General features: G+C 46.7%; 3 protein-coding genes across 4 annotated transcripts; 1 reads left to right on the top strand and 2 right to left on the bottom strand.

Annotated features, from left to right (window-relative positions):
- Positions 1-828: 828 nt before the first annotated feature.
- Positions 829-5,558, bottom strand: prorp (protein only RNase P catalytic subunit). The gene is made up of 10 exons (XM_084012972.1): positions 4,706-5,558; positions 4,078-4,216; positions 3,756-3,990; positions 3,375-3,667; positions 2,395-2,442; positions 2,165-2,297; positions 1,724-1,834; positions 1,489-1,637; positions 1,206-1,404; positions 829-1,052 (listed from the first exon to the last, which is right to left on the bottom strand). The coding sequence occupies exons 1-10, from the start codon at positions 5,091-5,093 to the stop codon at positions 924-926; spliced, it is 1,824 nt and encodes a 607-aa protein (XP_083869098.1). The 5' UTR covers positions 5,094-5,558; the 3' UTR covers positions 829-923.
- A 286-nt stretch (positions 5,559-5,844) lies between these two features.
- Positions 5,845-13,448, top strand: ppp2r3c (protein phosphatase 2, regulatory subunit B'', gamma). Of its 2 annotated transcripts, XR_014597381.1 has the most exons (14): positions 5,845-6,010; positions 7,616-7,740; positions 7,875-7,979; positions 8,082-8,194; positions 9,209-9,306; positions 9,465-9,535; positions 9,626-9,758; positions 9,833-9,888; positions 10,196-10,271; positions 10,452-10,588; positions 10,743-10,880; positions 12,151-12,210; positions 12,408-12,737; positions 13,149-13,448. XR_014597381.1 is itself a non-coding variant. In XM_084012974.1 (13 exons), the coding sequence occupies exons 1-13, from the start codon at positions 5,944-5,946 to the stop codon at positions 12,600-12,602; spliced, it is 1,374 nt and encodes a 457-aa protein (XP_083869100.1). In that variant the 5' UTR covers positions 5,845-5,943; the 3' UTR covers positions 12,603-12,851. The 2 variants fall into 2 exon arrangements, 1 of the variants encoding a protein (XP_083869100.1); XM_084012974.1 differs by lacking the exon at positions 13,149-13,448 and having other exon boundaries at positions 12,408-12,851.
- A 286-nt stretch (positions 13,449-13,734) lies between these two features.
- Positions 13,735-16,322, bottom strand: fam177a1 (family with sequence similarity 177 member A1). The gene is made up of 5 exons (XM_084012971.1): positions 16,185-16,322; positions 15,700-15,879; positions 15,429-15,495; positions 15,068-15,165; positions 13,735-14,938 (listed from the first exon to the last, which is right to left on the bottom strand). The coding sequence occupies exons 1-5, from the start codon at positions 16,251-16,253 to the stop codon at positions 14,741-14,743; spliced, it is 612 nt and encodes a 203-aa protein (XP_083869097.1). The 5' UTR covers positions 16,254-16,322; the 3' UTR covers positions 13,735-14,740.
- Positions 16,323-16,402: the final 80 nt, after the last annotated feature.

Here is a 16,402-nt window from a genome sequence, read left to right as displayed (position 1 = left end):
AGCGCTTCTGCTCAGCTGTTGTTCATTCAGAGCTATCTTTTCCATCATGGGCAAGTAAATAACCTACTAAAATTAATACGCCATGTTTCTGTAACCAAGAAGTTTTATTTATCCAGACACACACACACACACACACACACACACACACACACACACACACACACACACAGAGAGTGTGGTAGTAGTGTAGATATGTTTCATCTCTCTACTGTTTAGATACATTAATATGATCGCATTTGTCAATCGCGAAAATTGCTTTTATTTTGAAAATTGACCGGATTGCCTCGTGTTTCTTTGTGTGACTTCTGTAGTCCCCCCACTGGTCTGTAACAGGTCTGCAGTCTCAGTGGGTCCCCCCACTGGTCCGTGACAGGTCTGTAGTCTCAGTGGGTCCCACCACTGGTCTGTAACAGGTCTGTAGTCTCAGTGGGTCCCCCCACTGGTCTGTAACAGGTCTGTAGTCTCAGTGGGTCCCCCCACTGGTCTGTAACAGGTCTGCAGTCTCAGTGGGTCCCCCCACTGGTCCGTGACAGGTCTGTTGTCTCAGTGGGTCCCCCACTGGTCTGTAACAGGTCTGTACTGGTCTGTGATGGTGTTCCTTTAAGATTTCACTGCTTGAACGGTGAACATTTATTGTGCTATTTGTCGTTGACGGGTGGTAAATTGGCGCAAAAAAACAAGTAACCATAGCAACCACTCTACGAAATACGTGAAACTGGTGAAATATAACCCAGTAAAGGGAAATACAGCGTGGGAGATGGTCAAATCCCCAACGTTCCCCTTCATTACCGAAACAATGCAAGCAGCTGGAACTCTGGGTAAAAGTTAGATGAAGAGCACAACATGTGGTGGTAAAGCTTTATTTACAAGTCCACAGTTAGAATCATGAGTGTGTGTGTGTGTGTGTGTGTGTGTGTGTGTGTTCAGGGCTTCGTGTGCAGGCAGAGCCACCGTTGTGGGACTTCATAGGTGCTCCTGTCCTCGTTGTCATCGTAGGGAACGTGCCATGAGTCCACTGAAGTCTGGACGATGGTGTCATAGCTGGGAATGCTCTACACACACACACACACACAGACACACACACACACACACAGACACACAGACAGACACACACACACAGACACACACACACACACACACAGACACACCGTTAACACCGCCCTGCCTTCAGACCCTCCTCCTCCTCACCTGAGTGACCCCCTCACCTGGAAGCGGACCCTCCTGCCTGCTGCCACGTGTCCCTCCACCACCAGCTGGTGGCCCCTCTGCCATTTGAAGAAGAGCCGTCTGGCGGCCCCGTCCGGCAGGCAGGCCTTGTGGTCCCTCATCAGGTCCCTGCTCACAAACCGGCAGTGGTTCCCAGAATGCAACGCGGCATAGAGCAAGAAGGGGTCATCCTCTGAGCTGATGGAGCAGAAGTGGAGGTGAGTATACGTGTGTGTGTGTGTGTGTGTGTGTGTGTGAGTGTGAGTGTGTGGTTCCACTTACATGTTCTCCGTGAAGAAGCAGTGGGCCTTCTGCTGGACCAGGCTCATGTTGTGTCTGTCCCAGGACCTGGAGGGCCTCAGCATGTGTTTCCTCCCCAGCACCAGGACCTCCAGACCCCGACCCCCCAGCTCTGAGACCACCGCCAGCAGCTGAAACACACACAGGTACCCTCAGCTCCAAGCACTGGACGGACGGACGGGCGGACGGACGGGCGGACGCACACACACGTTCTCACCGTCTCTGACTGCCTGTTCTTGTCCTTGTTGATATTTGCTACATTCAATCCGTCTACAATGACATCGAACGCTGGCTTCCTCTCCACAAACACCTTGAACCTCTCCAACTCCTACACACACACACACACACACACACACACACACACACACACACACACACACACACACACACACACACACACACACACACACACACACACACACACACACACACACACACACACACACACACACACACACACACACACACACACAGAAAAAGAAAATGTGATTGTAATAATGCAAAACAAGAAAAGGAAAGACCTGCCAGGTGGATTCTCCAGTATAATTATCTATTAGCTGATATGTGAAACCAGCTCATTGTGCTGCTGAGACACACACACTCACACTCATACTACATACACTGTGTAGTATGAGTGTGAGTGTGTGTGTGTGTGTACCTCCGGTGTAGTCTTGTTGAAGACATCTCGTCCCTGAATGATGTCACTCATCACTCGGTCCTTCAGCTGTCGGTACTCGTCAGCAGTCAGCTGGATGGACTCTAACTCAGACCCACAAGCCCGACACACACCCCTACACACACACACACACACACACACACACACTCATGAACAACACGTGCACTAACATGGGTTTGCCTGAATAACAATGTTGAGCAGGAAGTGATTACTTGTGTGTGGCGCTGGTCCAGCTTCCTGTCCACGTGGGTCCTGGGAGCCTGCAGACAGAACAGGGATGGAGCTGACATCATGGAGGTGATCTGTCTACAGTGTGATCTGTCTACGGTGTGATCTGTCTACAGTGTGATCTGTCTACGGTGTGATCTGTCTACGGTGTGATCTGTCTACGGTGTGATCTGTCTACAGTGTGATCTGTCTACTGTGTGATCTGTCTACAGTGTGATCTGTCTACGGTGTGATCTTTCTACAGTGTGATCTGTCTACAGTGTGATCTGTCTACGGTGTGATCCGTCTACGGTGTGATCTGTCTACAGTGTGATCTGTCTACTGTGTGATCTGTCTACAGTGTGATCTGTCTACGGTGTGATCTTTCAACAGTGTGATCTGTCTACAGTGTGATCTGTCTACGATGTGATCTGTCTATGATGTGATCTGTCTACTGTGTGATCTGTCTACAGTGTGATCTGTCTACGGTGTGATCTTTCAACAGTGTGATCTGTCTACAGTGTGATCTGTCTACGATGTGATCTGTCTACAGTGTGATCTGTCTACAGTGTGATCTTTCAACAGTGTGATCTGTCTACGATGTGATCTGTCTACGATGTGATCTGTCTACAGTGTGATCTGTCTACGATGTGATCTGTCTACGATGTGATCTGTCTACGATGTGATCTGTCTACGGTGTGATCTGTCTACGGTGTGATCTGTCTACGATGTGATCTGTCTACGATGTGATCTGTCTACGATGTGATCTGTCTACGGTGTGATCTGTCTACGATGTGATCTGTCTACGATGTGATCTGTCTACGGTGTGATCTGTCTACGATGTGATCTGTCTACGGTGTGATCTGTCTACGGTGTGATCTGTCTACGGTGTGATCTGTCTACGATGTGATCTGTCTACGGTGTGATCTGTCTACGGTGTGATCTGTCTACGATGTGATCTGTCTACGGTCTGTCTCCCCCCCACCTCTCGAAGCAGGCCTTGATGCTGCTGGCGAGGCCGTGTCGGGGGTAGATCTGGTTGTCCCTCATGTAGAGCAGAATACCCAGCAGCCTCTCCTGCTGCTCCCACTGAGACATGGCCTCCTCTTCCTCCTCGCCCTGCCTCGCCGCCGTGAACAGGGCGTCCCAGGTGTCCTGGTGCGGCCTCAGTCCCTTTCCAGTTAACTCATCGTACAGAGCCCAGGCCGTGGCCGTGTCCCCGTTCAGCGTGGCCGCCGTGATGACGTCACCGTAGTTGCGCTGTGACGGGGTGAAGACCTGTTTGGAGGACAGGAAGAGGTGACGATGATGATGACGGGGAGGGGGCGTCCTCCGGCTCCCGTGTGAGACGGTAATGCACGTTCACCTTGTTGACCTCCTGCAGGATACCGACCGCCTCCCTCCACCTCGGCGTGCGGCTAAAGGCCTTGATGAAGAGGCTGGAGGCTCCCGTGTCTAGACAAGGGAAACTTCCCCGCATGATGTCATAGACGTCGAACACCTCGGCGTCGTGGCCGCCGCTCACACACAGCGTCAGATACCGCAGAAGCAGCTCGTACGACAGCGTCCCCGTTTCCATGGCGACGAAAGTCAGCAGGGACCTGTGGTAGACCGGTGCAGAGTGTGTTGGTAACACACACACATGCTTACGTCACTTTCAACGCCACACTGGTGATGTCACCGCTCACCTGGCGATGTCCAGCTCTGCCGCGGAGGCGAACAGCGCACAGATCATCTGGATGTCGAAGCGCGGCGGGTTCCCCAGCGACTCCTTCAGCCTCCTCCACTCTGCAGCGGCGAGCGGCCGGTCCGGAGGCTGCACCTTCGCTGGAGACGCACACCACTTCATTTACCATGTCATCCATCAATGACATACGAGTACATTTAAAAGGTACGCTGTAAGAGAACGTTACTGCATATCTCCTGCTTTGTTTTTAAGAGTGTTAAAGCATATATAATAATAATAATAGTAACAATATATAATAAAATAAATAAATAAAACATTGGAGAGGAGGGATAAGAATTTTTTTTTTTTTTTTTTACCAACCATTAGAACAGATTGTTTATTAGCTTTTAAAATGACGTTCAATCAGCTGAGGACACTTTCATATTTAATCCATTACTTCCCTTAGAAGTGTCCTTTTCATTTTGTGAATGTACCCTTGTGTATATTAAGTGAAAAGGTGATTTTTTTCACCATTCCGTCTACGACTCCCACCTTCCCGGTCCATTCAGACGCTATGAGGCGGATCAGGGTGAAACAGGTTAGTCGTTTCCTGCTGTGTTTGAGTGTAAACAGACCCTGGAGAGTCCTACCTGGTCCTCTGCTGGTCCTCCCTTCAGACCCCCCGGTCTCCTGGCAGACCACAGCCGTTCTCCTCTGCAGCATCTCTGCCGTCCTCTTCGCCGTCCCGGCAGCAAACACAGATTTGGAGGAGGAAGGCCCTCTGCCCTTCACAGCCCCGTCCCTGAACGCCTCTTCCCTACGTCTGTCGTTGCTACTCTGTCCTCCCCCCTGTCCATCTGTCCGTCCACCGTTCCTTCCGTCCGTCAGCCCCCCCCCTGGCCTGGGGTTAATGTGTCTGCTGCACAGAGAGCGTGCAGAGGGAGGCAGCAGCGGCGGCATGTTCAGGAGAGCTGACATCCCCCGGTAAAACATGGGCTTCAGACATATTCTGACCTTTAACATGAAGCCGGGGTCCATGAGGTCCTCCTGGCCCTCCTGGCCTGGAGATGATCTACACCTCAGATACAGACCGCTGGAGTCCCTGATCTGCCACACAAACTAACTCACCACCGCGCCGTAAGTCACACGGACCAGGAACCTGGAGACCAGCAGCTGATCACCTTGCTGTTTACACATGTGACTTTCAGGATACTACAACTCCCTTGTTGGCTCCAAACGTCATCATATATAATTTAAAGGAGACTCACACGTGACCAAACCAACACTTTAACGTCACACACACAAACACACAAACACACAACCTGCAGGACCCACGGCGAGGAAGGGAAGGCGTCGAGTCGCGCAGCTGACGTCATCAACGCTTGACAGCTACGGTTGTAAACTCTCTTCTTCTGGGGGTTTTAATGTTTGGCAAACCAGCGTAAACGTGCATTACCGCCACCTACTGGCTTGTGAATCAGTAGATTGGCAGGAAAAACACATTTTAACAAACTACGTCAGGTTTGCAAAATAAAATAATTCAATAGCTATAAATGACGCCAAACTAAAACGAAACCAACGAGAAAAAGATTTACATTAATTTCCTTTTTGAGTCCTTGTTTTTTCCTTAGAGTGTTTGTTTTGAAATAAGTCTCGCGTAGACTACCTTTTACGATTGAATAGATGTTTTATATGGATTTGTCGCAAATGTTATTACCTGAGCGCTTTCCTAAATGTATTTCAAAATGGTGCTTTTACTCTGAAACATTAAAACCGGAAGCCGGAAGCCAACTTCTTTCGGGTCGACAACCTGACAAGCCGTATTTTGGGGTGGTTTCTGTCTGTTTTTGGACTGTTGAGATGGAAGGTTGAACTGAAGGAACTAACTATGGCTAAAGAACAACTACCGGAGTGGGCGGAAGTGTTGAAGAGGAGGTCCGCAAACACGCAGCAAGGTGAGGCGCAACGTAAACGGCGCTACCGGTAGCTAGCTTGGACCGATGTAGCTGAAGGGGCTATTTGGAAAGTCAACACTAACTGACAGTATCTCACACTAACTAACAGTAACTAACACTAACACACAGCAACTAACAGTAACTAACACTAACACACAGTAACTAACAGTGACTAACAGTAACCGACATTAACTAACAGTAACTAACTAACAGTAACTAACTAACAGTAACTAACACAAACACACAGCAACTAACACTAACCGTAACTAACAGTAACTAACTAACAGTAACCGACATTAACTAACAGTAACTAACTAACAGTAACTAACTAACAGTAACCGACATTAACTAACAGTAACTAACTAACAGTAACTAACTAACAGTAACCGACATTAACTAACAGTAACTAACTAACAGTAACCGACAGTAACTAACACTAAATAACAGTAACTAACTAACAGTAACCGACAGTAACTAACACTAACTAACTAACAGTTACTAACACTAACCAACAGTAACCAACATTAACTAACAGTAACTAACAGAAACCGACATTAAGTAACAGTAACTAACTAACTAACTAACAGTAACTAACACTAACACACAGTAACTAACAGTGACTAACAGTAACCAACATTAACTAACAGTAACTAACTAACAGTAACTAACTAACAGTAACTAACACTAACACACAGCAACTAACACTAACAGTAACTAACAGTAACTAACAGTAACTAACTAACAGTAACTAACAAACAGTAACCGACAGTAACTAACACTAAATAACAGTAACTAACTAACAGTAACCGACAGTAACTAACACTAACTAACTAACAGTTACTAACACTAACTAACAGTAACCAACATTAACTAACAGTAACTAACTAACAGTAACTAACTAACAGTAACCGACAGTAACTAACACTAAATAACAGTAACTATCACTAACTCACAGTAACTGACAGTAACTCACAGTAACAGTAACTGACAGTAACTAACACTAACTCACAGTAACAGTAACTGACAGTAACTAACACTAACTCACAGTAACTATCACTAACTCACAGTAACTGACAGTAACTCACAGTAACAGTAACTGACAGTAACTAACACTAACTCACAGTTACTAACACTAACTGACAGTTACTAACACTAACACAGTAACTAACACTAACTCACAGTAACTAACACTAACTCACAGTAACTGACAGTAACTCACACTAACACTAACTAACAGTAACTGACACTAACTAACAGTAACTCACAGTAACTAACCCTAACTCACACTAACACTAACTAACAGTAACTGACACTAACTAACAGTAACTCACAGTAACTAACCCTAACTCACAGTAACAGTAACTGACAGTAACTCACACTAACACACAGAAACTAACAGTGACTCACACTAACTCACACTAACTCACAGTAACAGTAACTGACAGTAACTCACACTAACTCACAGTAACAGTAACTGACAGTAACTCACACTAACACACAGAAACTAACAGTGACTAACAGTGACTCACACTAACTAACAGTAACTAACTAACAGTAACTCACTCTAACTAACAGTAACTGCTCCTCCTCTGCATCCTGAAACAGATGACAGGAGCGACGAGGAGAAGAAAGCGGAGGAAACGGAGCTCTTCACCAAATATTACACGGAGTGGAAGGGAGGAGGCGACAAAGACCAGTCCTACAGGAGCATCCCCCGCTTTTACTACAGGGTACACGTTTAATAGTACTTTTACTACAGGGTACACGTTTAATAGTACTTTTACTGCAGGGTACACCGGTTTTCTTTCCACCGAGGAGGATGTGCAGAAGTGAGAGTAACTTGGAGGATGATGATGTTTTGCAGCTCCCAGCAGAGGATGAAATGTTACTTCAGAAACTGAGAGAAGAATCCAGAGCCGTCTTCCTCCAGAGGAAGAGCAGAGAGCTGCTGGATAATGAGGAGCTGCAGGTAAAACACAGTTAGGTCGGCCGAAACATAGGTCCGGCTTCCTTCTGCATGAATAACCGCAGCGGAGGTCCCTCGGCTGTTTGTATCTTCGTCTTCCTGTAGAATCTGTGGTTCCTGCTGGATAAGCACCAGGTGCCTCCGGTGAGTGGAGAGGAGGCCATGATCAGCTATGAAGCCTACCTGCAGGTGGGGGAGCAGGCCGGGCCCAAGTGCAAGTAAGGAAGTTGAGTTTTCCTGGCAACGTTCGTTGATTCATTCTAGATCAAAGGTTGATTCTGGAGAATATTATACACCTGGACTTTACATCCTTCTGGTGGCAAACACCCATCCAATCCTAAATGTACTGGAGATGTGATCAGTGCTGCTGCAGGTTGCCAGAGATGCATGTGGCCACATTCAACAAGCCGACCTTCATGCTGTATATTTACGGTGTGGCAATGGAAAGTCTCTTTGGAACCAGGAAGTGCACACAGGTGTTTCACTGTCAGGTTTACAGGAGAGGGAAGTCGTGTTTTCATTGCAGAGAGAAATCTGACCTAGATGGTTAGACCAGTACAGTCTGAACGTAGGGGAAGAAAACCCAGTTTATTTATAGAGCACATGTCATGCAGGAGGCAGACATAAAGGGTTTAAAGTGGTCAGAGTTATAAATCTTGTCTTTAGTAGCCCAATCCTGCATTCCCGTGTTTAGTGACTCTGGGAACCGGTCCCAGGTGGTCTCGGTCTAGAAGCATTTCAGGGACGTACGTGAGCCGTGTGGTGGTTTCTTCTCTGACATACAGGGAGCTTGTGTAAGGGCTGGTGTTTTTGGTCTTAAACTCGGCAGTGTTCTGAACCAGTTGCAGCTGACGAAGACCGTTCCTAGTAATAAAAGCATGTACGTTTTTCTAGGCCTTGCATTGAGTTCTCTGAGTGATTTGATGTAGCTGTGGAAATGTAGATCGGGATCAACCCCATCACCCCAGATTTCTGGCTCGGTGTTTGGTTTTCAGGGACAGACGTTGAAGGTGTCGGGTACCTTTCACCCTTTTCTTTTTTTAGCACTGAACACAATGGCCTTGGTCTGTGGCTGTGGGGCGATAGTCATCTGGTGATGGCTCCATATAGATTTGAGTGTCGCAAGTGGATGGCTTCGAGCGTGTCATCGTTTCTGCACCAGGAGGCGTGAAGGTGGATAAACCTGGATCTGAGATAACGCCATCTCGCCCCTTTCTCTCCTCTTTCACCAGAAAATTCTTCACGGCCAGAGTTTACTCCAAACTGTTCCACAGCGACCCCTACGGCAGGATCTCCATCATGCAGTTCTTTAACTACGTCATGAGGAAAGGTCCGAAGCTTCACCTTCACATGCAACATAAAGAAGTACAATAGTACAAATATAGATAGACAGTTTTCCTGAGCTTTGGTGACATGCAGGTCCCTTCATGTTTGGTTTTGGTGTTTGTCCCTGAAGTGGTGAAGCATTGGTATTCCCTGTCTCTGCAGTGTGGCTGCATCAGACCCGGATCGGTCTGAGTCTGTATGATGTTGCGGGACAGGGCCACCTCAGAGAGTCGGTAAGCCTTTCCATCACGAACCACAACCAGCCACACCTCTTTGAAGTAACGAGGACATTTAAACAAAAGGAATGCCATTGTTCTGTGTAGGATCTTGAAAACTACATCCTGGAGCTGATCCCGACTCTGCCTCAGCTGGACGGACTGGAGAAGTCCTTCTACTCGTTCTACGTCTGCACAGCTGTTCGCAAGTTCTTCTTCTTCCTCGACCCGCTCCGAACAGGTGAGCCTGAACCCTGCACAGGTCCAGGATGCACCGCTCAGTGTCCATAATGTCTTCTTCTTCTTCTTCTTCAGGGAAGATTAAAATCCAGGATATATTGGCTTGCAGTTTCCTGGACGACTTATTGGAGGTAGAAACACTTCCTAACCGTTAGTTAGTTCAACCCTGCATGTGTTAAATCATAGTTTGCAACCGATTGTGTCGGTATATGTGATAAAATGTTACACATCTTTTAGTTTGCTAGCAAGTTAAAGAGGCAGCAGCATGTTTTTAAAGGGACAGCCCAGGAATAGAGGTACTGATAAATATACTGAGACGTTTCATGTTATGTCTGTCATGTGGATTAAAGCGGGGTTTTAATGGGCACATTCTAGTTTGTTCAGCAACACTTTGTGTAAAGGCTGATGTCATGTTTCGTCTTCTGTCTTCCGTCTTAGTTGAGAGACGAGGAGCTTTCTAAAGAGAGTCAGGAGTCCAACTGGTTCTCAGCCCCCTCGGCTCTCAGAGTCTACGGTGAGGAAACCTCAGTGATCCTCAGGAATGACCTCTTTACAAAGATCCCTGCCAGCTAAATGGAAAGAATGTGGTGGATCTGGACCAATAGAAACACAGTCGCTTGGGTTCGTCTTTGTAAGAATCCCTATCAATAGAGCCACTGGCTGTGCTTGTGTTTCTGTTCTGGATCTGGATCAGGCCAATACCTCAACCTGGACAAGGACCACAACGGCATGCTGAGCAAAGAGGAGCTGTCACGCTACGGCACAGCAACGCTCACCTCGGTCTTCCTGGACCGGGTGTTCCAGGAGTGCCTCACCTACGATGGAGAAATGGTACGTTCCAGATCTCGTAGGATAGAGAGAGGGCGGCTCAGCTGTCCAGGTCTGGTGGTGGTGTAAGGGTGGTGGTGTGGGTCACTGTCTCACCCCCTCCCTCAGGTGGCAGACTCTGTGTGTCTAAAAGGTACTTTTACTTCTTCTATCTCAGGACTACAAGACCTATCTCGACTTTGTGCTGGCACTAGAAAACAGGAAGGAGCCGGCAGCGCTGCAGTATATATTCAAACTCCTGGACATGGACAACCAAGGACACCTCAACGTCTTCTCACTCAACTACTTCTTCAGGGTAAACCATCCTCTCAGACCTCCTTTTCAAGTCAAGCTTATATTTAATGTTTTCATGAGGATCAGAAATAGAAGATCACACATTCACACTCACTCACACACATTCACACTCACTCACACACATTCACACTCACTCACACACACACGTACTCACTCACTTACTCACTCACTTACTCACTCACTCACACACATTCACACTCACTCACACACATTCACACTCACTCACACACATTCACACTCACTCACTCACTCACTCACTTACTCACTCACACACATTCACACTCACTCACACACATTCACACTCACTCACACACATTCACACTCACTCACTCACTCACACACATTCACACTCACTCACACACATTCACACTCACTCACACACATTCACACTCACTCACTCACTCACTCACTTACTCACTCACTCACACACATTCACACTCACTCACACACATTCACACTCACTCACACACATTCACACTCACTCACTCACTCACTCACTCACTCACTCACTCACACACATTCACACTCACTCACACACATTCACACTCACTCACTCACTCACTCACACACACACATTCACACTCACTTACACACATTCACACTCACTCACACACACACTCACTCACTCACTCACACACATTCACACTCACTCACTCACTCACTCACTCACACACATTCACACTCACTCACACACATTCACACTCACTCACACACATTCACACTCACTCACTCACTCACTCACTCACTTACTCACTCACTCACACACATTCACACTCACTCACACACATTCACACTCACTCACACACATTCACACTCACTCACTCACTCACACACATTCACACTCACTCACACACATTCACACTCACTCACACACATTCACACTCACTCACTCACTCACTCACTCACTCACTCACACACATTCACACTCACTCACACACATTCACACTCACTCACTCACTCACTCACACACATTCACACTCACTCACACACATTCACACTCACTCACTCACTCACACACATTCACACTCACTTACACACATTCACACTCACTCACACACACACTTACTCACTCACTCACACACATTCACACTCACTCACACACATTCACACTCACTCACTCACTCACTCACTCACTCACACACATTCACACTCACTTACACACATTCACACTCACTCACTCACTCACTCACTCACTCACTCACTCACTCACTCACTTACTCACTTACTCACTCACTTACACACACTCACTGCTGTGTGTGTTTGTTGTTCAGGCCATCCAGGAGCAGATGAAGCTTCATGGTCAGGAGCCGGTCACCTTCCAGGACGTCAAGGTAAATGGTACACACACACACACACACAGGTTTCTTTAACATGCTGACCCTGGTGCACAACCTGCTATAATTGATGTTGAATGTTACTGTTAATGTGTTTCCAGTAATGAACTGAAATAACATTCTGCCACTTGATGTCTCCAAATGGAGAAATTCTTGTTTTGAGGTTAAACATTTTGCACACTGCCTCTCCGCAGGATGAGATCTTTGACATGGTGAAGCCTAAAGACCCCTACAAGATCACTCTCCAGGACTTGGTGAACAGTTGCCAGGGCGATACCGTCAGCAGCATCCTGATCGACCTCAACGGCTTCTGGACCTACGAGAACAGAGAGGTGCTGGTCACCAACGACGGCGACGGCAGCAACACAGCTGAGCTCGACGACAGCTGAGGAGGACTCGGGTCATGTTGTGATGGAGACTGTTATCAGTCCGGGCCTGAACCCTGAACCCTGAACCCTGAACCCTGAACCCTGAAACCCTGAAACCCTTCCTGCCTAACCAGAGGGGCTCGGGTCCCTCGGAGGGTCCAGGAAACAAATGTACTGGATGAAGAAGGAAAAGCAGCTCATTGTTCCCTGTAAAGACCAAATGTCTGTTCAGTCATTGACCTCCTTTTAAATAAATGTTTCATCGTGTGATTATACTGAAATGTCACTTTTCATTTACAACCGCTGGAGTCAGGTGTGAGAAAATACAAATATATATGTGTGCGTGTGTGCGTGTGTGTGTGTGTTTGTATGTATATATATATATATATATATTTATATGTAGTATGTATATGTGTGTGTGTGTATATATATATATATATATATACATATATATATATATATATATATAGTAAATTACTGATTATAATCAATACTTTTCTATTAACAGTGGATCACATGACTAACCAGCAGAATGGTCATGTTTAACCTCTTTCTAACTTGGTGCAGTTTGGATTAACGTCGGACTTCCAGCGGTCTGAATCCTGTCATGTTAACGTTAAACAGAAACCGTGTTTTGGTTTAGACCAGGGCTCTCAGACTCGCGGCCCGGGGGCCAACTTGAAGTCAAAGCTTGGTGTTCTTGCCGCCCGCACATTTCGAGTAGTTGCCCTTTGTGTTTTGTATTTTTTAACGCTAGTGGGCTACCATAGCTCAGGCTCGTAACAACATGAATTAGCAACGTTGGTCACTTGTACAGTCATTTCTGGACTATTGAGCACACCTGAATATAGTGTGTGTGTGTATATATATATATATATATATATATATATATAGTATATAGTAGGAGGAAGTAAGAGAAGCCTATGTTCTGACGTGCATGATCTGCATGTTCTGAATCGTTATTAGTTAATAACTAATTGTTATTAGTAAAGATTGAGAAGATTGGATCGGTTGTACATTTTTTTGGAATACTTGATGCGGCCCAGCCTCACCCAGACTCTACCTCCAGCAGCCCACAGGTACTGGTTTATTCCTTTATACACGCTGGGATAATGCATTTGTTGTATTATGGATAAAAACAAACAACAAAATCCACCTTCTGAATGTTTTATTAACACAGAAAATATAAATATGTATTCATCAAAGGTCCATGTAAGTCACTTTTTGCATATACATATATATTATAACAACATCCTTCATTGGCCAGAGGAAGACATTCACACACCAAGTTGGTATTGTGGTTTGATGTGTTGGGATTTCATTTTCACCGGAACCTGCTGACCTGAGATCTGAGGCCTGTCGCCACCTCATCAGATATAAATAATCAATAAGAAGCTTATGACAGCTCAGTCTCAGCGCTCCGCCTGCTGCTCGGCCGAACATTCATATGAAATGAACTCACCACGTGAAGGTACAGCATCAGTCATCAGTACATTTGAGTAACGAAGCAGTACATGTTTAATAGAATGACACATCTGAGCAGGCAGATCATGCTCTGGAGGGAAAGGAGATATTATACTAAATATATGAACAAACATTTGAATATAGCTCTTGGTTGAACCAGCCTCCTAATTAATGACACAGCACGAGTCCCCTTCAGAAGAGTGGAAAGAATCTTTTGAACTTGGAGTCGAAGCTGGCCAGCTCTTCTCCACCTGCGCGGTGTGATGTCAGAGGTGTGATGTCAGAGAAGAGAGAGAGGTGCCGTGTGAGGCCTTTACTAAACCGGCTCAACTCATGAAAAGTCCGGCTGGTGTTGCTGCGTGTAGCAGGAGGGGGCCCAATGAGAAAATGGAGATTGGACTATTTCTCCATCATTTATTTCACTTTCTCAAACGACATCAATTAAAAGGTGAGATGAGCCGTGACTAGTCAACGCACAGTTAATGATAAATCCCAGCCTTCCGTTTCACACATAAACGCATGTTCATTCACAGATAGGGCGAGAGCAGTCACGTCTGCAGCCCTTTGCATTCGTCCCTGCACTGTGTATTAAGATATCCTTTTAAAAAAGCATAGAAAAATACAGTATAATTATTAATCATTGGAGCTATGTCGAGTAGTGTTTAGCTGAGGGATAGACCTGTGTGGATGTGTTTCTAGGAGGGGAGGGGAGGCGGGGCTGCGTTCAGAGGAGGTTCAGGTTCCAGCTCAAAGCTAATGTTGACGAAGGCGGATCCCGATGCGTCCGGCTGCTCCACCGTAGCAGGAGGAACTTCCTGTTCACCTCGCCGCTGCTGCTCAAACCGGAGCTCCGCCGACTCGGCCAGACGGTTCTCCTCCTCCTCGTCCTCCTCCTGCAGGAGAACACCAGTGTGGGTCACACAAACATTAACACGCATTGGACAGTGGTGGGGTTTTGGTGCTGCCTCCTCCAGATTATTTATATTTACATATGTAAAGTCAAGCATGTGTGTGTCTCCTACCTCTTTCTTTATACGGTAGTACTCATCGATGGCATACTGGTATTTGGGAGTAGTAATGCCGAACATAGAGGCCAGCTTCTCTCCCATGTAGTCACACACTGTAGGAAACAAAACACACACAACTAAGACATCGTCGCCTCACCTAGCTGGTGTTTTGTGTGATTATCTCGTGGGGGCCTGATATGAAGCAAATCTAATACAAAGACAGTGTGAAACACGCTGTGAAGCAGCATCTGATTGTATAACTCTGCCAACACAGTATTTCTGACTTCCCGTCTGGAAACACGTCTGATATGTCAGGACCTGGTGAGATGTGATTGGTACTTACGAGCATAGAGACAGACACAGCAGACTACTTTACCTGAGATAGTGGAGGTGCCCATTCTCCACATATGGAACCAGAAATATGGAGCCCAGGCCAGTTTGGACTAAAATGTGCATGAAGAGAACATGAGAATTTGACCACAGGTCTACTGATCTGAGATCACACTGCATCATGAGATGGGTTAAATGTATGTGTACTATAGCAGATACTATAGTCCTCGTGCTGACAGCCCGACCTTCTGCACCTAACAGGATGTGAGCGCATCTGAGCCTCTCGCACCCTTCATCTCGTTTCCATGCCAACCTACCGGATCGACAGGGAGGACCTCCCTGTCCACGGGCCGCTCCTCCTCCGCCTCCTCCTCGTCGGTGCTGTACTCCTCCATGGTCTCCCCACTGGCGAAGAAGATGGTCCTGCGGGGCAGCTTCCCCCCGCCTCGCCTCAGCCCGCAGTCTCCCATGTCCACCCCCTCGAAGTCGGCCTCCCTCTGTGGAGGACAGGGCGCACACATGCTAACAGGTCCTCCCGGTGACGTCACGGGCGTGTTCGGCTCATACAACCCGAGTCGTTTAACTCGCGTTAACCACCACACCACCCGCCGACACGGCAAAGTACCGGTAAAGTCAAGCCTTCCAAATATCACGCCTCATAAGTTAGCTTCATTTAGCTCCTTTGTGTTTGTTTACGATTAGCTGTTATGCTAAGGAAGTAGCTAACTATTCAGTAATAAATACTTGTAGTTCTCCATTCGCAAACAGGGAAAGTGTCGAAAACAGCATCGCACGAACTAACCTTGTCGGTTTCCATAGTTTGGCCCAGTGAAACATTGGCGTTAGTTAAATACAACGACAGATCCGCCATGTCAGTCCCTGCCAGCTCACCGCAGCCCACTGACGCCACTTCCGCCCTGCTTCCTTCAGAATAAAAGCTTCACATTAACGGATATCTACTGTACATTCTTGTATAGGTGGAAACTGAAAGGCACAATATGAATTCCTTTTCCCACTTTC

This window comes from Eutrigla gurnardus (genome assembly GCF_963514095.1).
Source record: "Eutrigla gurnardus genome assembly, chromosome: 7".
Classification (NCBI taxonomy): Eukaryota; Metazoa; Chordata; class Actinopteri; order Perciformes; family Triglidae; genus Eutrigla; species Eutrigla gurnardus.
Note: the sequence above shows the minus strand (reverse complement) of the source record. Positions and strands in the feature narration are given on the sequence as shown.